The sequence below is a fragment of the Lagopus leucura genome, unplaced genomic scaffold (genome assembly GCF_019238085.1).
Source record: "Lagopus leucura isolate 7727_CA_CO unplaced genomic scaffold, USGS_WTPT01 Super-Scaffold_100012, whole genome shotgun sequence".
NCBI classification, from domain to species: domain Eukaryota; kingdom Metazoa; phylum Chordata; class Aves; order Galliformes; family Phasianidae; genus Lagopus; species Lagopus leucura.
This window is the reverse complement of record NW_024962267.1, coordinates 8,140,018-8,162,653: the sequence shown is the minus strand read 5'-3', so window position 1 is coordinate 8,162,653 and position 22,636 is coordinate 8,140,018. Positions and strand designations below refer to the sequence as shown.

At 38.4% G+C, this 22,636-nt stretch overlaps 1 protein-coding gene across 2 annotated transcripts; it reads right to left on the bottom strand.

The window, feature by feature from the left end:
• Positions 1 to 436: 436 nt before the first annotated feature.
• Positions 437 to 21,920, bottom strand: DNAJC10 (DnaJ heat shock protein family (Hsp40) member C10). 2 transcript variants are annotated; one of them, XM_042874602.1, is made up of 23 exons: positions 21,822 to 21,920; positions 21,045 to 21,379; positions 19,540 to 19,705; positions 17,878 to 17,928; positions 16,909 to 16,991; positions 16,579 to 16,710; positions 15,508 to 15,601; positions 15,218 to 15,295; positions 14,041 to 14,084; positions 13,561 to 13,698; positions 12,334 to 12,423; positions 11,601 to 11,714; positions 10,739 to 10,853; positions 9,486 to 9,613; positions 9,097 to 9,213; positions 8,293 to 8,394; positions 7,733 to 7,888; positions 6,295 to 6,428; positions 4,870 to 4,923; positions 4,358 to 4,505; positions 3,469 to 3,588; positions 2,174 to 2,290; positions 437 to 1,558 (listed from the first exon to the last, which is right to left on the bottom strand). In XM_042874602.1, exons 2-23 carry the CDS (start codon positions 21,243 to 21,245, stop codon positions 1,547 to 1,549), a joined length of 2,394 nt encoding a protein of 797 aa, XP_042730536.1. In that variant the 5' UTR covers positions 21,246 to 21,379; positions 21,822 to 21,920; the 3' UTR covers positions 437 to 1,546. The 2 variants fall into 2 exon arrangements, with proteins under 2 accessions (XP_042730536.1, XP_042730537.1); XM_042874603.1 differs by lacking the exon at positions 21,822 to 21,920 and having other exon boundaries at positions 21,045 to 21,601.
• Between the last annotated feature and the right edge of the window lie 716 nt (positions 21,921 to 22,636).

The window sequence follows — 22,636 nt, the reverse complement described above, 5'->3', positions numbered from 1 at the left end:
AGCACTGAGGTATCGCTAGTTTGCCTTACAGCGTTAGTCCTGAAGGTGTGTGCTCACATACTGAGTGTGTTTTGGTTTTTAATGTAATCATGATCCTGATTAGTTTGTATTCAAGTCACACATTTTTCCTTTTTTGACTGTGACTAAGTTTTGATTTAGATGATTTGATTTAGATGTGGGAAGACCAATTTGAATAAAAACAAATGCAAGTCTTCTCTTTCTAGCTAATATATTACGGAAGTCCCAAGGACTGTAGATAACCCTGACTGAGGAACATTTGAATTTCTCAGAATGACTAGAATATTTTGCTTGTATCTATCTCTTGCTGCCTTCTGTATATAATAAATTACTTGTGGCTGAATGTATTTACAAATTTACTAAGTACTGTCCTGTGAATATTATGAAGTCAAATGTAAATCCACAGCAGAGAGACAAGTTTGGCATTCTGAGCAGCACTTTATTGAGAAAACAAAGTATTTCCATGTGTAACTCCTATTGTCTTCAGTAATTTTTGTCAGTTCAGAAGCTATGAAAAATAGTACTCTTCTAAAGAACAGAATTTACACTATCATGTATGAGGAGACATTCTACTGTACAGTGTTCGTTATTAAATTAAAAAGGCACTTGCTTTCCTGTTTACCAAAAGATTTGAAACAAAAAACAAACCCAAAACATCTTTGCAGAGAAAGGAAAAGTGGCAATACCAAAAAAGTTAAATACGTCCACAGAATACGTTCATATGTAAAAAGACAACAGTAATGTTATGACCTAATAACTTAAACAGATGCTTCTTTAGCATAATTCAAACTCTGAAAGTTGATGTTTGGAAACACAGTTGAGTCCTTGATTTTTTTTTTTTAATTTTTAATTAATTACTAAAAAAAAAAAAAACAAACAGCAGAACCCCCAAACCTCACAGCCAAACAAGAGCTCTTCAAAGTTATGTTCAGCCTGGCACCACCAGTGCCACAGTATCATAATGTGCCCAAGGGCAGGCATGCTGTGTATCAGTGAACCTATCCTGCTACCCCTTCCTGATTTAACTTTTTCTTAGCAGTTTACCAGACAATAACACATACTTAAAGCGGAGTAATCCCGTCTTTCAACTAGACAATCCCTCATTGTGTTTCTGCATTGCAGAGTGGTTTGAGAGCATTTTCAGCCATAGGCTGAGTGCCACATCCATGAGTGTTCAGAAAGAGCCAAAGTAATGAATGGGTAGGCAAAAGCAATACAGTCCACACTTCTGGCCATCTCCACTGGCTGAGTAGAAGAAGACAGTTGGTTCATCAGAAGAGGAACATGCACGGTTCAGCTGCAGAAACAGTGAATGCCTCCCCCCAAACGGAAATGCTTTCATCTTCCCCCGGTTCAGCAGAATTCATATAGACAGTCACGTGTGCCCACGAACTCAAACTAGTTTTCATTTCATTTATCCTGTCATGAATGTAACTGGCTTTATATTTCCTTATGGTGCATCTTCTATATTCACAGCTTTGGAGTATCTTGAGTTCTATCTACCTCCAGTAGATACCTCCAGTACCAGTTAGAGCTCATCCTAGTGACAAGAAAGGAAAGAGTTAAGGTGTACTAGAAGTGCAAAAATCATCCAGATTATTTTTTTTTTACTTGTATTATTTGATTATAAGTTTCCCTCTCTCTGTTTTGAGATAAGATTTGTTTTGATCTCAGAGAATGATAATGAGATACAGTAATAAGAACAACTTATCTATTTAAGAAATGCTTGTCCAACTGAGATTTTGGCGTAATACACAACTGTTAAGAAGTACCTTCTGAGTTAAAATGTCAATTCCAGTCTTAAACTCAGCTTCTACATTTTGGTGCCTGCTTTCTAAATCTAGTCTAGGGATCACAGTTAAGAACACAGTGCATCTCAATCTTTCTTCAATGCAGCTGCCCTGTCCCATGAATACCATAAATTCTGCTGAGCCTTGACAAAGCTGGTATCAGAGAATACTGCTGTTGCAGTATCCACGGGTGTGAACAACTGAATAGGTAATTGTGACCAAAACAAGACCACAAGTAAAGCGTGCCTGGTGTTACCTGAAGATAGAAGGTTTGTAACACTTCATGGACAAAGAGCAAATATTAGCAAAGTCTATTCTTTAAAATAAGGTATCTTGCAGAAGGCACCAGAATTAAGAATGCTTACCTTATTCCTAGATTTTTTTCTTTTTCCTTTATTTTGAATTGCTTCTAATTTTTCAGTCAAGATGTCAGCAATGCCTTTTGCGTCTCTGCTGTCTATATATTCCCCAAGAATACTTTTCTTTAAAAATGAAAAAGAGGAAAATAATCTAAAAAATTGTTACATTACCCATGCACTACACTGAATAGGAAATTTCCTTAATTCTAGATAAAATTCCAGAGGAGTGGAAGGAGGCAGACAGTGGAGCTCTGGTAGGTTAATTTATGATTTCATGATATGTTTTTAACTTTATTTTAACAATGCTAATTCTTAGCTGCAGTAAGAACCACTTCTAGATACAGTTTTTAGAACTATATAAACTTGGTCATTTAGGTTAAGGAAATCTGAAACAGTTGTTTGCCATTTTCTCACATTCATTCAGCTGGGTATTTAATGTTGTCAACATTAAAAAAGTCTGCAATTTTTGATAGATTTCTTGGATGTTGATTATGAGGTAGGTCACTATTTGGAAACCTGAGAAGCCATTACTCTTAACCCAGTAAAGTCTTATTGAATTTGATGGAATTGTGAGAGTAAGGATTTCTAGCATTTTGTTGTAAGAGATGGAGATTAAAAAAAAGTATAGTTGAGTTGGCTTAAGTATTAATATACATTGAAATACTTCTGTTTAAGATTAATTAACGCACCTAAAGAAGACTGCAATTTTCTTGAAATGTAAGAGTAGTCAATTGCTTGTACAAGAATAAAGGCAGTTTCCTAGAACTATCTGAACACTTCAGTTCTTAAAAAATTATTATTACTAATCTGTTAATAGATCTTAGTCTTACTCCTCTGTAATTGAAGTAGTTTATAAAGGCTTAAGATGGAAAACAAGTATTTTCTATCAATTTTCTATCTTATAAGTCAAAATTACAATGAAACACTAATGATTGCAGTGGAAGTGCATTTCCCTTTAGCCACAATGATAATGCCCACGTTTGACTTTGAGAGACACTTCAGTAGCTAATGCTAGAAGTGGTTTACAAAATCGTTTTGTCACTTGAGTCTCCTGCTCAGTTAAACCCCAGATCTGATTAAGTCTCTAGTTTAGCTGCTGGTTGGTTAATTTCCAACTTATTATTTTTCAGTAACACTTCACTACTGTAACTTGGGTATTAGTAAAATCAATTACAATTTTATTTCTTGAATATCTAAATTGTGTGCTTCAGTGTTACAGAAATAGTCTAAGTTTAATGTGAAATGAGATACTGCTACGACCGGCACCTGCCCAGCAGTGTACACAAAGGGAGACACTTTACCTTTGTTCCTTGGTAGGGGTAAAACTTAACAGTAGGGTAGGCTCTGATATCAGCGCTTTGGCAGGTCTGACCGTATGCCTGACAGTCTACTTTTCCAGCTTTTACTTTTCCTTTAATGGCCTAAAAACAAATACTTTTATTAAAAAGAAATGAAATACTTTTATTAGAAACAAGCTTCAAGTTTCCATGTCTGACTATAAGCAGATAATTTGAATGAGCCAGCAGTGCAGCTAAAAAATAAGCAAGAGAGGTTGCTCAAATCTTTTAAATAACTCATAGTCACTCGCGTCAGTCTCGGCGTCACACAGCCTTTAGCAAAGTTGCCATATGTTCTGCAGAGCACACGCACTTGAATTCAGAGCACAGCACACCACAGTTCCAAGGGGCTCCCAGTCATGGATTGAAGTTTGTCTAAAGGAGGGCCTGCGTGCATGTTTTTGTACCAGGGCCAATACCCACTGACAAAGGGGACCCAAAGGGTAGACTTCTACTGACAGTGCATCTCATATCCCAGTTACTATGAAAAGATGGTTAGTGAGGTTTTGATTTGAAATTACAGCAGACTAGTGTGAAAACAGTGAACACCTGACTTAAAAATGGAAATAAGTCTTCTCTCGCTATCACGAGGGTGAAATGCTCTATTAATTTTTTTTCTCTGTACAAGGACAGTAACTGCCTATCTGTAAGATAATAAAAAAATCTACAGTGAATAATGAACCAAGACAGCTATTTAAAAACTGAAATATTAAAGGCTTTCTCCCCTGCAGCTAGAAAGAAGCATGTGATTTTTGGACAACTACCTAAAAATAGTGTGTTGGTGAATGATCCTGAGTATTATAACCACTACTAGTAGAAAAAGAGCAATCTGCTAGTATATTGAAAAGCCTACCCTTGCGAGGATCTCAAATTCAGGAGCAAAATTTTGGCAAGGTCCACACCAGGGTGCATAAAAATCAATGACCCAGTGATCTTTTCCATTCAGAACTTTTTCTGTAAAACTCTGAGGAGTCAGGTTTATGGACACTTGTGGCAAATATCTGAGGAAAGGAAGAACAACAGTCATCATCTGTTTGGTGTCTCAAACACATATGCAAGTTCCACTTAAGTGCAAGAAAAGTGGTTTGGAAATCCCTACTTTACATGTTGTACTATTAAGGAATCCCTTCTTAGAAGTTGTAGACAAAAGAACACAGTTTTTAGGAAATGGGAAGACAGGAGCAAAATTTCTCCATGCTTTTAAAAGCTTGATTTAAAAGATGTGGTAACATTAGAATCTTAAATTAAGCATTACATACGTGTCAGTGTTTTCTAGTTCTTGATTTACATACAGTTTGGATATAAAATTCTAGAAAAACACAACTCTATGTAACTTGGTTGCAAAGTTCAATGCTGTCAACTTACCCTAATGCCCAGCCTCTCAGTGAATATGAATCTCTGTGCCACCCGTTGTAGCTACTGTAAGAAGAAAGCAAAAAGCTGGTTACACCTTGGCTTTCTGTTTAGAAAAGAAACAGAAATGTTTCTTTTTGTTAAGTGGATGATGAAATAATGAACCTTAAAGCATGCATACATTTCAGAGTATATTTTTGCCTTGCTTTCAATTCTGAAAATAAAGGTCTTGTTATTCAAAGGCAGAGAATTAAGGAGTAGTAGAACAAAGAAAATACAACAATTCTATAGCAAGAGTGAGAAACACGTTGGGGAGTGCATGAGCTTTGCTAGCTGAAAGTCTGGATGATCTTTAGTACCAACTCTAGAACTGCAGACATTAAGAAACATAAGAATTCAATTGAAAAACCTTTATTTTCACTGATATTCCTTTATTACAATTAAGCTACTGTCACTTATATGTTTCCCTCAATTTAACAGTAGAAAATCAAGGCAAGGTAGGATCTTTGACAAAGACTTATTATATGGGCTGTCAAGGCACTGTTTAGTTTGAACTTCCAGAAGAAGTTTAGTGTCAATTTACAGCTTCATAAAGTATTTATCAGTATAGAGGAACCTGTTGAAAATCTGACCGTTTTCAGGTTAATTCTCTTTAAAGACACATCATATTTTTGCAGGAAAAAGTAACAATTATGAATTTGGCAAGTAATATCTACCACTTTCTTTTCCAAATAAGAAATAAAAACCTGTTTTTAGGAAAAACTTTGTCCAGAAGACTCAAAAGTAAGCAATCCCATGATGAAAGCTACCAAAACCAAGCCTGCTAAGCATTAGAATGAAGAGGCACTAGTTTGTTATCTGCCAGCATTTTCTCAGCTTTCCAGTTTGTAAAAGAAGTGAGCTATCTGATATTTCAGACCTGTGGCATTTACCTCCTGAAATCCCCAGCTCGACACAATACTGTGAAACAAAGGGGACAAGCTCTTTGGCTACATTTCGTTTCCCTTAGAATTTCTGGTGGTGTTAATGAGTAACGTGTCCATACTAATGATACAGTGAATGAGATGATGTACAAAGACAATCTTTGCAATGATGCAAAGGATGGTCAGTACGCATTTATAGCATACTGTTCTTTGAAGCTGCAACTAATTAAGCCTATTCATATTTTTAGATTCTATGATTTACATTTACTTTAACAGGCTACTGACCTTAAAACTGGCCACTGCTAAACAAGAAGAAAGAAAAAGCCATGTTCCTGAGTTTCAGTTCAACCTACTGAAATGCGACAGCAGATTAAAATGGCAGGTGTTTGAAGCCAGCAATGACTGGGATGAAAATATTATAGAAGCCTATTTTAATAGCTTTTAATGAAAATTTTTCCATGCATCAGAACATGTGACTTTAGTGTGCAATCACTTTCTGAACTGAGGTACTTACTAATACTGATGGGCTGTGCTTGATTTTTGAGGAAAGAGTCTTATTTCAGGATATCCCCGAACATTTTCTTGGTGACAGAAGGAGTAAAATTTTTGACAGTCCACGCTGCCAACACTGATTAATCCATTTAACATCTAGGAAAAGAAACAATCAAACATGCTAATTGATAATACTGCCGTCTCAGAATTGATGTCTGAATTGCTTGAATGAACTGAGCTGAAGAACAAAACCAACCACGATGATTCAAGGCTTTCTTCTTTCCTTTGAATGGCTCACTGGTATCTACTGGGAGCCAGCCATCCAGCTTTGCTGCTAGCAGTCAGTACCATTTTAGTATAAGGCATGATGTATGTGGCTTACAAGGCACCTGTCTTGGCTTAAAAGGAACACACAAGGGGTGGCTATTGGGTATGGCTACCATGTTTCATATCTTAGGCTCAGCAGTTAAGACAGATCCCAGTACACTGTAGCTATGCTATGGGTTTCACAGCTTGCAAGTGTCTTAGACATGCTGAATTTGTTGCAAAGGTCCAAACCCACCTAGCAAGGGCAAGGCCTATAGTTAGAGTGTATTCTGTAGGGCTTGTGATACTTCACAGATGTTTGATGTAGAGCTTCAGATAGAACTCCTAGTCCAGGCTAGTTTAAAGAATCTGAAAGTCACAGGCTAGCTTTCAAATCCCTCTTGTTTTGCCCAAAGTTTCTACTTCGGATTCCTAAAAAATGTCCAAGAAAGCTCAGATGACTGTTGGTGATTGCAGTACTACCTTTGCAAATGAGAACACTAATGGCCTTGCAAAAGAAAAACATCCTTCCATACCCAATTAGTGTGAGTGGGAAGGATGTGACATTCAGTTAACTGATCATCACCCTTAAAGAGTGCTGAATTAAACATTTATTTACTTTCAGTAAAGAAACAAAATCTCTGGAAAAAATATCTTGCAAGGACAAGAATTAATTAAGATATGTATGACTAAATTCCTCTAATCTTAAGTCAAAACCAGAGCTTTCACCAAGGTCTAGGTGCCATCTTAGAAGTGACTAATGGGCACAGAGAATAACTGTGAATAAAGGGGTAAATTATTTCAACTAATTATAGATAAATCTTTAATTTTTCAGACTTTATTTTAACCAAATGCAGAGCTGTTATCTCTGCCAGGTGTTAAGTATCAAATAAAATTAAAGTTCCTCACAGCTTTGAAAACACACCTTTTAACAGCATTAACAGGAAGCACTGGATTACAGTGTTCATGTGCTGAACATTAACATACAAAACATACAAAAAGCTTAGTATCTGGAGCAGTGTAAAACTGCTAAGTATGAATTCCTGTTTTGTTCATGATATTAATCACTAGACTTTTTCAGCACACAAATTTAAGACAGCAGTAACTCCACAGAATGAAACATAAAAGCAGAACAACATCTGAATGTCACTTACCCTGGCCATTTTTTTCCATTCTGGCATTAAAGCCTGACAAGGTCCACACCATGGAGCATAGAAATCAACCATCCAGATTTCCTCTCGTTTTCTTCTCTCAACTAATTCAACAAATGTCTCTGGTGTTAGGGAGATCACAGATGGATTCCTAAGATCCTATGGCAAAGGCAGTTTATGGACATGTACTTTGCAATTAGAAGTTGTCCTGTTCCAGCTATCATCCCACACTGACTGTATTAAGCTCTGAGAATGTTCCTCTTTTATTCAAAATTACCCATTCTATGAGGTAGAAGTCATTACCACTGTTCTGCAGATTGGAAAGTATCTTCAGGTATTTGCTACTGATTTGAAAGAAATAACTTGACAGAGTAGGCAAATAAATCTACTAAGTTTCAAGTCCCAGACTGACACTTGCTGTATCACTTGTTGCTGAAGGTTTTTTTCCATTCCCAGCCTTACTAGTCTAATGAAAACCAAAATAAATCTTGGTCCTCCAACAAATTGTTTGTGGATAAGCTGCAAACGCAGCATGATCCCAACCAGGATTATAACTTACGTACCTCTATAAACTCCAAGATCTGCTCAGCAGAGTGATGGCCTTCATATTCATGAACGTCAGACTGATTGAACACAACAGTTGTTGGATAAGCTCGAATGTTGTGCTAACAAAACACAGTAAGAAGGTACAAGGAATTATTAGGTGTCCTGTACATTCCTTTAACTGCCATTAGTACTGGTATCTCCTAGCTGCTCATCTGTCCTTTTTGTGCTACACAACCGCTTAAACTTACAAGTGGAGTGGAGTTTGAAACCTGTATAGAAAAAATGCCAGTTATGTTCAGATGGCAGTTTGTACTGAATTGGAAAGCTAGTCAGCAGTTCTTTTGCCATCCTTCACAAAACAGAAGTTAATCCACAGGCTTTCTAAACCTTAACTTAAAGGCTATCTTAGCCTCAGGTGAAGACCTGTGCCATATGAGGATCTGTACTATCTAACATTGAATGCAGATGCTTTCAAAATCAGAGTTCTTCAGTAGAATACGCCTAAACATGACTTAAAAGCTTTCCCTTTTTTGAACAGCTTTAAGTGTTTTTAGATGTCCACACTTCTAATACAGATAGAAAGCTTCTAACAGAAAAAGCTCTTATAAACAATAAGATGTGCTGATGCCTGCTAAAATGTAGCACTTGGGAGAATTCAGGGAGAGTAATTCCATTTTTTACCCAGATAAGATAACTGAAGCAAAACTAAGCAAATTCAAACATGGAGAAAGAGCCAAGATTTTTAGAACACATAAACAGCGTACTGTTACATACACATAAAAAGAAAAAAAAACTGTCAAACATAAGTTCCTGCAGCTTACCATGTTACAAAGCCCCTCATGGACTGTACAGTCTAGTGTTCCAAATTTAAGCTGACCATAAAGATGTTTTGATGCTTTTCTCAGCTCCGGTAACAGAGCTCGACAGGGAGGACACCACTGGAAAACAAAATGCAAATGAAGGCAATTGCTTGGCCCTGCAGCTGGCCTCAGGAGAACATCAGCTGTTTGAAAAGAATAATATGCTGCTTTGGCAACAAGCTGCACTAAAAATAACAATCCATGCAATTTAGGAAATATTGCTGCCAAGGAATGAGAAATTATTGTACTGTCTCATAATGCTGAAGCACACCTTCAAGATACTGATAGCATTTTGTTACATAATTACATAACACTTTTTAAAAAGGGTCGTGTAGATACTAAATATTTACCGGTGCAAAGAAATCCACAAGCCACGGTTCCTTTTCTTTACCAGGAAAATTCTGGGGTCCCAGTGTGATAACATGAGAGTTGACGCTTTCTTTGGCAAATGCAACAATGTCATACAAGATCTTCTTTCCTTCAAAGAATGATGTAGAAAGGAAATCATTTTACCTTATGAAAGATCTCTTGATATCGTGTTGTTAGAAATATTGGATGGATGTGACTTCTGGCAAAAGTTGTGTGTGCCATCAGCCTTGTAAATAGCAAATCAAAATTCAGAAAAATGTATGCATTGTAGTCCAATATATTTCTCTGACCCTAGTTATAATTTATGCCATTATGAAAAGATGTAGAAATACTGCATGTGCACAACCTCTTCTTGGCTTTTCTGCAGGAGTAGAAATTGCAGATAGGGAAAAACCTTATATACTGAGAGCACACATGAGATGCATGGGACCATCCTTCCCTATCAGATATGGTTCATCTTTTCCAGGTGGTCAAAAAATTTTCTTCTCTCTTCTTTAAGATTACAGTGCTTAGGTTTTGACTGATTTCCTGGCAAGCTGTTTCTAGTAGCTGAGAGGCTGAAGACTCAGAACCTCATCATGCATAATTGCCTTGTACTGCATTCTGGATCAAACACCAGTTATTGCTAGCTACAGTTTTGTACCATTGTACATTATTTTTTACATTGTACCATTTTTTACATGGTACATCATACCATTTTTTTAAATCCTTTTAGAGGTACACAGTTACTACAGCTACAATCCTTCATGGAACCAAACCAAACGAGCATAAGTGGCGAAGTCTTAATACCGACTTTCTTGAACTGAAATTAGTTAAGGAATTTGTTTTAAGTGCAGTGACATGATATCAAATCCAAGTTTTTCAAGTGGCAGCACTGTAAAGCTGGCAGGTTAAGTCTCAAGGAAGTGTGTGCCTTGCAGCACTCTTTGGCTGTCCTACCCAAAACGTACGCTGTCTTGGTTAGCTTCAGAGATTTCATTTGTATGTAAACATATAGGTGACTTTCATATAGACAAGATAGAAAAGGCAAAGTACATCTCTTAGTATCTGATGCCTCCTTCTGGGAGAGGAGAGAGAAAAGAAAAGTCTATGCACGGTTACCTTAATGTCAGAGACAAAAAGCAAATATTAAGACTACAGAACTGCTCCTTTAATAAAGAAGAGCAGTTTGCCAAACGTGGCATCATCTTAAAGTGGTTATGTAATGCCTTGGTCTTGCCAAAGTGTCCCTTACCATGATGAATTTCGTAATCTTCAATTCCTTTTCCTTTGAACACTGCTAGACATGGCTGATACACATATAGTTTGTTGCAGATGGTTGGAGAGGAAAGACAGTCAAACTTGCCAACCTATTTAACAGAGTGCCATTTTAATTAAGGCATCCAAATTTATACAGACTAACAGTCTGGAATGCGGTAAAAATAGGATAAATTCATAATAAAAGCAGTAAAAACCATGGACAACCAGTAGCCTTTTTAAAAATAACAGCTCTTAAGACAATGTTACATCTATGATGTTTGAGCAAAACTGTCACAGCTATATTAGGTTGTTTTGCTAATTTCAAATTAAAAGGTCAAAATAGAATGACACCAAAAAGAATCTCTCTTACTTTCTTCAAGGAAGCAGAAAGACTCCTGAAATAAATTATGCTAGAATCCTTCTAGCAGTGCAATGATTTTTTGAAATCCACAGCTTATAGAGTAATGCAATCCACGTGTCTTTAGTACAAAGATTGAATCTGGTTTCTCTTTGCTAAGATGACTTTCAAGATAACGATAGAGATTTTTGAATAATACAGTTTTGCGTACATCAATTTCACGTTTAAGCTTTAACTTTTGATTGTTAACTGAATGAGATCTGCAGCAGTATTTGCTGTGAGGGAAAAGATGTAAAATACAATTTTTCCTAACTATTTCTAAATTATTTAGATAGGATGGAAAATTTCACCACTTGCTTTAATTTAAAAACATCACTACTCATCTACCATACTAACAGCATCTCTCTTTGGTACCAGAGGTGGCAGTAGCAAATCGTAAGGACCAACTTGTTCTCTGAATACAAACGAAGGCCAGTACTGCGTAAGTGAGCACTCTTACCTGAATGTGTTCGTCTTTAAGTAAAAATTTCAGTTTCTTAAATTCCTGTACGCTTGATTTGTCATTTTCCCCAAACTGGAAGAAAAGCAGCCATCTGTGGTGAGCTAGATGGTCCTTTCAACGGGGGGAAAAAAACCAAACACCATTATTCCTCACTTATACCAATTCACAGATTCTTTGTTTTATGGAAAGATGATGCCCAATTATTCAGTCGATCTCTACATGACCTCTTCCCACACTCAAGTTTTTTTCAATTAGTCCTCCACTGAACTTCTTTCTACTAAATCATAAGTGAAAAGAGGCAAAGAAATCTGAAAACATGGTAGCTACATGTTACTCTCTATACTTCGTTTTCATTACATTTTCTATTGTGGATCAATCTGCTACTACTACAAGTGTCAGAAGAGCCTGGCTGTCCTCCCCTCCCTCCTGCCACACGATCAAATTGTCACTGATTTTGAACTAGATTTTAACCAGAAAGTTACTGTTGTGAGTTCCAATGGCAATTTCCATGGTTTTCTATTTTCTTAATATCTACCTATAATTAAAATATCCACATGTGCACCCCACTACTTCTGTTGAGCTAAATTACAGAAGTAAATTGTTGACAAAAAACGTTAAATAATTTGGTTGGAGGGGAAAAAAAGGGTATCATGTGATAATCTAAAATTTTAAAGTAACAGGTGGTGACGTTACTTAGAGATATTGTCAATGTGTTTTGTTTTGAATTTACCTCTAATGATGTTGCAGAGATGATTTCAAAGTCAGGCAGATGCTTCATGACTTCCTGATATATTTCTCTGGCATCCAAGGAGTTAAGAAACTGGGAAGGAAAGTAAACTGCTGATTATAAAGAACTGTTAACATCAACCTCATTTATCAGTGATTAGTACTAAAGTATCAGCAAAATTATTCTGATTTGTTCTTTTCCATCAACTGAAAAACACAGTCATTAACCATATTTGATCAACTTCTTTTCATATATATAATAGCAACGTTCTCAGACAACTGCTTTTTAGCTTGCTTTCCCACATTTATCTCAAGATACTGAATTTTGTCAGAATGGGTGCTAGAAGTCTTCAAATTCAAATTTCAAACTAAATTTTAAAATCAAGTTTTAAAAGCTTCAAATTTAGTTTTACTGCCTTCCCTAAGTGCATGGTATGTATTTCTAAGTTTCAGTAATTCATACCATGAAGGAATTCATACGAATGAGTAAGTTGGGTATAAGTTGAAAATGGGTAGGTTATGATTTTAATTTCCTCCTTTTAAGCATACAGACAACAGTAGCAGCAATAAAGTAACAGGCCATACTTGATACTGAGGAACATCTCCCATCACTTAAAGGAGTTAAAGCTGCCATGCAAAGGTAGGAGGAGGTCGCAATATTAAAACAGAGCTGAACAGCATCATCCCTACTGCCAGACAGCGTAGGAGTGCTTTCATCACGTTTGTCAGCGCTCTGCTCAGAAAAGCATTTCTCACAGTTGTGATACTTGGGGCATATTCTTCCTGGAGGAAAAAGTAGGGGCATGTGGGAAACCTCCTAACCTCGCCTGGAACAGCTGGAGAGCAGATTCAGGAGTAGCTCTTGGGCCTGTCACAAAGCACATCCCACCCCCAGGATTCCTACAGCCACTCTGTGAGGCTCCAGAAGAGGTGGCTTAGCAGGACTAGAGGCTGGTGCTACTTGCACCGTTGCTCTCCTCCACTCCGCCTGCACACCAGCAAGCTGCAGACTACTCCAGGGATTGCTGCCTTAGAAACCAAGTGGGATACAAACTCATAGGATACACAAGTTTAGAAGACAAAAATTAAACAAAGAAACAGAAAAACAACACACTCCCATGCTATCCTTTCAGTTGTATATAAGCAATCTGGACATCATTTGTGTGTTCCTCTGTCAATGCCATTGCCTTATCTTATCTAAATACAGAATTTTTTTAGAAACAACTCGTACCAAAACACCTCCTTTCTCTTTGTTATTTATGGTGGCTCCAGGTGGAAAGTATGCTGTAGTACTAGATGAGATATCTAAATTATCACAAAGCTCACCCTGAGTGCCACAGTCCATCCAGCCTACATTAGCAAGACCTTCCTGTAATTAAAAAAAAAAAAAAACAACAAAAAAACCAAAAAGACATCACAAAAAAAAAAAACAAGAATAGTATCTTTAAATTTCAGGTTCAGAAAAATTACTGAAAATCCCAGCAAAAATTGTTACATACATTTAGAAAATGGAAGGAGATCACGTTGTCAAATATCACTTAACATTTTTAAAGAGCCATATAAAATGTGAAAATAATTCCAATAGTTACTAAGTCAAAATATATATCTGCTCTGAAAATCAACACTAAACATAAAGTTTTGGCTGTAACTTCAGGCTTTCAATTCTGTTTTTAAACTACAGGTAATGCTTTCAAAATGAAACACTGCTTACCAACATGCCAGCAAGCTTAAGACGTGTTTGGTAACTCAAGCAATCTGCAAAATAAAAGTAATTTATTTGCAAACATAAGACTTCAGATTATTAACTGTAACTACTCTTGTTTAGAATCACCCCTTTCTCCCTTATAAAGGCAACCCCTTCAAACATGCTTCCTGGCTAGTTGTGAAGTATTGCAGTGACCAAGCTGTCCAGAAATTGACAACCAATGGTTGTCTACTGTAAGTTAAAAGTAGCATGAATAGCATTCTCTTGTTTCATCAAAGAAATATCTATTTTAAAAGTTATACTAAAATGTTTATTTGCTGTACTAAGACGCTTAAATAATGATATCAGAAGAAATGTTAATAAAAGTAATGAAAAACATATCTATAGGCTGCCTTGGAATGAGATTTAAATTAAAATATAAAATCCCTATGATTAAAATGATAACAACTCACTGTAATATATTTATCATATGCTCAAATAATCTATCTAGACTTATTTTGAATAGTTTAATTTTCCTTTACTAAGATGACCTTTCATCCTCACTCTAACTGGACCAAAGCTGAAAACTTAATGACAAAAGGATTACAACTTGAAATCCAACTGTTTACAAATGTAAGTCACACTGCAACTCTGATTATTTATTTTTCAGAACAAAGGTCTCTTCATAGGATGGAGAAATCTTTATTTGTCAAAGGTGTAGCAAATTTCCTGAGCTCTACCAGCCAACCCAGACAGCTTTCTCTTGCTGTATCTAATACTGATCCCAAGAGAGTCCATGACATTCAGCTCATTTTTAGGTATTGGTAGTTTAAGGTGGGGGGATTCATCCTTTCTTCCAATCAGGTACCACGACAAGCCAGCATGCAGTATCTGTTACTTGAGCTTGAGCTGGAAACTCAAGCCAGAGACCTTTTCTGCCTGTTTCCTTCTTGAGGGGTGGTGCTTGAGTGCTGTTTTAATGACTCACATGACATTACAGAATCACAATACCATAACCTTTCTATTCATGTTCCTTTAGTGAAAATGCCTGTAGAATGGAGCTTAAATGACCCCACAGCCCAAATATTGTGTTTTTCTAAGATGTTGAACAAATCTATTCTTCATTACAAGCAGAAGTGATCATGTCATTGTCAACAAGAACACTTTTTCCTGTTTGCCTTTTTGATGAGCGTAATACACCTACCCCCACGTTCAGCACAGAAGGTGATCAACCAACCGAGGCCAGAAGCAAATGAGGTCTCAATGGCATTTACAAAATTTCCTGAGAATGAAACAATTTGCATCAGTTTGTGACTGGTTTCAGTATAAACTCAAACAAGAAGCTTTTATATTAAGTACAGAAAACACTATTTTTACTATCAAAACCAACAGCAGATTTTGGGCAGACTTTGTTTTACACCTAGCTTCTGCCATCTTTTATAGTGTAAAAGCAATTTCAAGAGCAGCACCCCGAGCAAAATACATGAATATTACCTGCCCACAGCTCAGTGACTGTGGTTGTAACATACTGCATGGCAAAGTTCTTTAAGCTCTCTTTTGACCTGTCTCCATAGTATTTCACAGGTTGCTACAGAAGACAAAGAACAAAATATTTTATAAACTGTATTTGCTGACTTTATATACAGTCTGTACACACACACGTACACACGTATACCAGTGCTTTTGTTCACAGTACTTACACAACTGTCAGACTCACTTTTCCCTCCCCTCTCTGAAGATTTTTGCTGTGTTCTTCTCTCTTACTGAAATGTTTGGAATTTAACCTTTATTTCAATTTTGTAACGTGATTTCTTCTCAAGTCAAGCAACACAAGGGATGACTACATCTCAGAAATGCCAGCTCCTAATGATTATATTTTTATTTAAATAAGAATTAAAATTGTGCATATGCTAAATGGACTGACATGAGCAATCTCTGCACTCAGCCTCTCAAATCTTAATATTGTCAAAATATACCTAACGATGCAGGTGCAATTTGCATGCAACTCTTTGCAACTGCCTGTTAAGCAGCGGTGCCAAGGACATCATGCACAATTCCTCTTGGTGTGCAGGAAGACTTGTGGAAGCAATTTCCAGGTTTCTTTAGGTATGCAGTCATACAGAATGTTCTTTTACTACTATAATGGACTTCTAAAATACAAGCAGAACCTGTCTAAGGGTTCAGACTCATTGCTTTGCTGCTGCACCACTGATGACAGTACCTTCCCAAATCAGAAGTTTCCTTCTGTACAGCAATTTTTTTTTTTTTTAGAGAAAAGATCACAAGTTTACTGTTGGAGAGCAAAGTGATTCAAGACAAAAACAAACCAAGAACAACAAGGCTCAACAAAACAAAACAAAAAACCAAAGAACTCACAGTATAAAACATGTACAGAAGTTAGCTATCTAAATTTTAATCACTATGAAGGAAGAGAAAATTTAATTTCTTACAAGGAAATTAGATAAATGGAAAGCAGTATAGAAATATATGATTTAGCAAGGGTTAAAGAAATACTCTTCCCAATTTCAGTCCTTCTAAAAAAATGCCTGAAATTTTATCACTTACCATTCCAGTTTTGAAAACATACAGACTGGGATAACTGTTAATCCCTTTAATTCGACACAGCATTCTGTTATCTCCACAGTTGACAGCTCCAATGCGTATTACTCCATCCATCTCTTTAGCAAACTCCCTCCACTAGGAAAAAAAAAGAGAGGAAAAAAAAAAAAAGGGCTATTTTCCTATAAAGAAATAACAAAAAAGATCAGCATATTTTTTTTTCTAGATCTTGGAGTTGTTTTCCACTTCAGCATAAAAATCCACCTCAAGTTTCATGCTGAGTAATGACAAAGTTGAGCAGCAGCACTTTGAGAGCTTTGTGCTGGCTATACACACCGTAGGTGCCAAGTCATGGCAGTGGGAACACCGAGGAGAATAGAAGTTGACAAACCACAGCTCTCCAGAGTTAACAGCAGCATCTAGATAGAGAGAAGAAAATTGTACGTAAGTAATAACTACACTGCAGGTATGCATATCTCAAACCTATGTATATTGCTTTCCTGAAAGCTGAACAGAGTATTTCCTGATGTCAGACACAAGCCAGTAACAGTAACTCAGAGTGGATACAGATTCCATCTTGCTTGCATAGTCACTACTGTAGGCAAGCGAATGAAAGTTGTTCTACAGAGGATATCACCACCCTGAATTTCAACACGAGTCCTGTTGAGAACAAATGCACTCTTTAGAGATTACCCTAGCTGAAATGTTTGCTACTGTGAGATTGGTTACCTTAACAACAAAGCACAATTGCTAAAACAACTTTACACAATCAAGCTTTCCACTTCCTTATGATCGCCTTGCTTCTTTTTGGGGTTCCACGAGGCCATGGCTTTATGTAGAAATCCTGTCTAATAGCTCAAAATGCAACGTAATCAGCTGATGGTAACTAGAAAAATAATAGGAAAGGTAATGACTACTCTCACTAATAAAACACCAGCAACAAAATGCACGCCCACACACACGAATTCCGTGCCTTTCAGTCTGCAACTGTGAACGTCGTTTTTATAGCGACTTTTTAAGGTACGTTTTCCTATATTAAAATATCCTCACACTATTGACAAAAACTAAGCCAAGTAATTTCCTCTTACAGATCTCACAAAGTAAATTAAACTGTGCATAGATGCCAATTAACTACAGTTTGTCAGGAATTGTTAAAGGATGTTTCTTCCCCATACAAAGATGGTTTTCTGACAGTTCAAAAAATAGTTTGAAGACACGTAATATAAGCCTATAGAAATACACACCAGAATGTAAAAACTGTTACTTTGGGTTGTCAGATTGTCAAGCTAACATACTGAAACTTACCAAACTCTCCTCGATCCAATGTTATAATTTCAGGATCATCATCATAAATACCTATTAAAAGAACAACCAATTTTTAAATTTTTCCTTTCCTTCTTTTTTTTTTTTTTTTTTTAATATAGAAACAAATTAACAAGACAGGAAACCAAAAACAGTACATGTAAATTGAAACAGTAAGTTGGCAGAGAATTTTTATGACTTAGCTATATTTATTTAGCAATGTGTCACCTCAGTTTACTCTCACACAAACTGCTGTTCCCTCATGCTACTGAAGCCACCAAGGGAACAGAAAATTTCTTCTGGTGTTTTAGTAGATCAATCGTTGAGCAAAGAAGAGTTGAACTGCTGCTTCCTATCAGAGGAGGGCTTTTAGGTGACAGCTCAGGTTTTACATTACAGCAGGTGTATTAGAAACTGCATCAACCAGCAATTCACAAAGGTTCAGCTCTCAGTTGAGGGCCCTACGTGCAGCATCCAGAAGCTTTAACTTCCTGTCTCAGCCTCTGGTTGTCTCAGCTTTGTACAACTAATAGAACAGGTGGATGCAGTGGAATAAGCTGCAGAAAGTTAGAATAGCAGCTTTCTTGAAAGCCAAACACTCCTACCTAGAACAACATTACAAGTGGCCTCCTACTTCAAGTATTTGAGAAAGCTGGAGAAGAGATAACAGCAGTACTATATTGAGACACCATTATATTGTGCTAGCATGGACACAGAGCCTGCCATGCTGAGATCCCACCACGCCGAGGTACGCAAGGATAACATACACATCAGTGACGAGGGAAATTAACCTCCACAGTGGACAAGCTGCCTTTTGTGTTACTATCTATGCATGTCGTACAATATATTGCACACACTCACCACATGTACACAGAAATATCTGTATTTAAGCCAGTACGTGTATAAATAAACCATCAGAAACAACTGGTTAATAGGCAGTCAAGGATACTGCTTTTCAACCAAGTAGCGCAACTTCAGACAAAAATGATTTCTTAAATCTGTTTATCTGAAGAAATTTTAGAGCAATTTTCATTTTTCCTGTGCTTGAAACCAATTCGCTCAGTTTCAAGTTGCACAGACTTTTTTATTTTTTTATTATCCATACCTGAAAAAAAAAAGGAATAGTTCATCTCTGCCCTTTCTGACAACTATACAAACTCTGTTGAGGTAAACGTGAAATAACTTGTTTCAAGATCATTTTAGTTATTATTCTGTTATTTTCTTCGTTTTCTACCATCCCTTTACTGATCTCTCATTGTATATTTGTATATAAAACGTGCTTGACAATGCAGAAACGTCCTCTCAAAATCCACTTGAGAATGCAATTCCAGCACTGAGTATTTTAAAAATATATACAATTTGAAAAAATTAAATAGCAACACTGGAATTTAAATGAAAAAGAAAAGGCACTTTAAAAGAGTCGGCAGCAGGAACAGAAACCTAGGCAGGTAGAACGTAACACTGCTGGAATTTGATGGGTAACCATCAACAGGAGATAAAAAATTGGCTCAACACAGTGAAAAGGACAGCTATGGGAGAACAGAGCAAGCAGAAGTGCGGAGGGGATGCATCAGATGGTTCTGATGTAAAAAGACTGCTACGCAACTGAACATTGCACTTACTTGGACTATTCCAAACAAATCCCAAGCATACGTCATCCCTTACCGAAGTCATAGCGGTAATAGTGCCAGCTTTCATAGCGGCCTCCTTGCTGCTGATCTTCAAGACCTTTCTCTCCATATTTATCATACTTCTTCCGTAGATCTTCATCTTTAAGTACTTCATAGGCTCTATTTATTTTCAGAAAATTGTCGTGGGCATTTGGATCATTCTATTTAAGGAAAAACTATAATTAGTAAGCAAACAGTAAGCCACACCGTACATACAATGCTGAGAAAATAACTTTTGGAAATATTTTAGTGTCCCTATTAATGCTGCCCAGTGCAGCAGAAGCTGACACTACACAGGGGACTCTATGAATACTGCAATTAAGTTTTCCTCTTCTAAAGCCCAATGCATCTTCTACTCATTTCCTCATCCTCATCACTAAGGCATCAACTGAAATACAAAGCTACCAGGTAGGGAGCTGTAATGTTCTCCACAGTGATGCCTCTTCTTTCAGCTTTCCCAACTTTTGTTTGATCCTGTGCAAGTTTTATTCTCTTGAAAATATGATACATAATGCACTGGGGAGAGAAGCAGGAGCATACATGCAAATTCAGCAGGAAGCCTCTTCCAACAAGCAGTGTGCCATCAGTGCATCTCCCAAAAGAAGTTATTGTGTATTTCTGAACTCAATAGATTCACTAAGTTGTTCTGGACATACAGAAATGCATTATGTACCAGGACTCAAAGAAGCAGCAGAGAAACAGAATGCATCTTGTTTCACAATGAAACAAACAGAATGACGGCTTCCTATTTCCCCGATAGCCTTTTCTACTTCCCTACTCAACCAGTTTGAAAATCTGTGCTATCTCTGGGCCTACATGGCGCACTGGTGTCTTCTGAGGCTCTGTGCCGTTGCACATATGTTTAAAGAGCTAAACCCTCACATTTCTCATGAATTTTTGATTATTTCAGGAAAAGAAACACCAAACAAATGAACAGTAATTAAGTTTTTAAAAGTTTTTTTTTTTTTTTTTTTTTTTTTTCTATTTTGGAAAATACAGCAGCACGGAGCCATTTCCAGCATTTTTCTCTAGTCATTCTACTTTTCATCTTCCTTGTTACACTCAGGTGGTCCTACAACTTCTGCTCTTGACACTTAGGAGACTGCTGCCTCAAAACAGGCTGCTGTTGGATGCTATCTGGGATGAGACTTACCAGCAGAGCAACAGTGAGTTTCCTTAAGCTAAACAGAAACTTACCAGTTTACCAACAAGGTAATATGGTGCAAATGTGGGTTTTCCTGTACTTTACAAAAACAGAACAGAGAATTAAATGATCTTGTCTTTTTTCCTACAGCACTTTAGTGTGATCCAAATGACAATGCAACCACATATTACTAGTCTACCCTTACGCATAAACCTTTTCTGCAGAAAATCTGAGCTAAACCACATTACCAGGTGGTACATCACAAGTACTGATAAACATCTGAGATAAAATAAGTCATCGTTCAATCATTAAATCTACTAGCTCAACAACACTGATCTGCTAAGGACATAACTTACCTGATTTTTGTCAGGGTGTAACTTCAGTGCCAGCTTTTTGAATGCCTGTCTTATTTCTCTGCTACTTGCTTCTTTGGATACTCCGAGTAAACTATAGTAGTCCTGGTCAGTGCACACAAGAACCATTACACATACTAAAACCACTAGTAAAGACCTTCTGAAAGATGTAGGGTAATCTCCTTTGGACAACAAGAACTCCATTGTGGAGCCTCTGGGAAGTTTACGAGTTCTAATGCTGAGAAGAGCCTCCAGTGATCCGATGGAGCCGGGGCACAGAGCAGCGCTCCTGAGGGCCCCCGTCACAGCTCTGGCTGCCCTACTTCACGGCATGAGTCCTGCAAGAATTACGGTCTATGAAAAACAGGGAGAAAAAAGGCACGTTTTCCAGTTCCTTCAGCAAATACACACGAGCACTGAGCCGCACTGCTAGCTCTGCACCTGAACGCGGAGTTTGTTGTCGGCTTACCGCCTGCTGGCTGACCACACAACCAGCAGACCATCCCTTCCCCGTGTATCAGCGCGGTCACTGGGCACGGCAGCACCAGGCAGCGCAGCGCAGCACAGCAGCCCCTCGCGCCGTATTTAAGCGCGTGCTTGCAGCGGCCGCCTTCCCCTCGCGCCCACCTGCAGGGCCGCCTCTCCCTCAGCGCGGAGCCGCACGCGCCGCAGCCGCAGCAGCGGGAGGGCCGCCCGCCCGGCGAGGCCTCAGGTAACGGGGCGGCGGAGTGCAGCCGGGGCGGGGTTGCCAGGAGGCCCCGGGAGCGGCACGGCTCTTACCGGCGACGGGAGCTCGGCGGCTCGCAGCGGAGGGAGCCGGAGAAGGGAGCGGGCCGGGCGCGAGGCAGCATGGGACGGCGGCACCTTCACCCGGCGTCGGGCGGAAGGGTGGCCCGCGCGGGGATCCGGCTGTGGGCCGGCGGCGGGCGGGGCGGCTCCGGGACTGACGTGGCGCCGCGGCCGCCTCGGGCGGTGCTCGGCTCCGCCCCGCCGGGCGCTCACGGTCCGGCTGCCCGCAGGGGCCGTAGGGTGGGCCGGGCGCGTGCCTGTGCGCGCGCCTGTGCGCGCGGCGCTCTTCGCCTTCCCGCCTTCCCGAGAGCGGGAAAAGAGCCGGCGGGCGGCGGGAAGGAACGGATGGGCTCGGTTATGGCAAATTGACGTCGTTTAGTTGTCATTAATAACCGTAGAGCAATGAGAGCTAAAGCCAAACTGCAAGTACGTTCCTCCCACCCACGTTTTGTACCCAAGCGCTATACCGCTCCTCTCGAGCAGCGCAGGGCAGCCGGGCTGCCTCGCTCCTCCCGCACAGCGCCGCTCCGGCGCGGGCGGTGCCCACACGGGGCAGCTCCTCAGCTGAAGGGCCGTTGTTGGAAATGGATTGGCTCATCCTGTTTGCTTATCCGCCTGGCTTATCTAACCAAGTTTTTCCGTTGTGAAAAGATGGGGTAAAAAAAGCAGTTTGTTCATCAAGGAAAAAATATAATACTATAGTGGAGAGTACCTGAGAAATTAGTTTCTAATTTTCCTGCTATTACAAACTTACAGAAATCAAAACATAAAAAAAAAAAAAAAAAAAAAAAAAAAAAAAAAAAAAA

Excerpts from the sequence above, each read along its gene's own strand:
- DNAJC10 (XM_042874602.1), bottom strand. The coding sequence starts at position 21,245 with ATGGAGTTCTTGTTGTCCAAAGGAGATTACCCTACATCTTTCAGAAGG. Across the intron at positions 10,854-11,600 it reads TTAAAGACGAACACATTCAG|GTTGGCAAGTTTGACTGTCT; the intron begins GTAAGAGTGCTC and ends TCTGTTAAATAG. Across the intron at positions 9,214-9,485 it reads TTGTGGATTTCTTTGCACCG|TGGTGTCCTCCCTGTCGAGC; the intron begins GTAAATATTTAG and ends TTTGTTTTCCAG.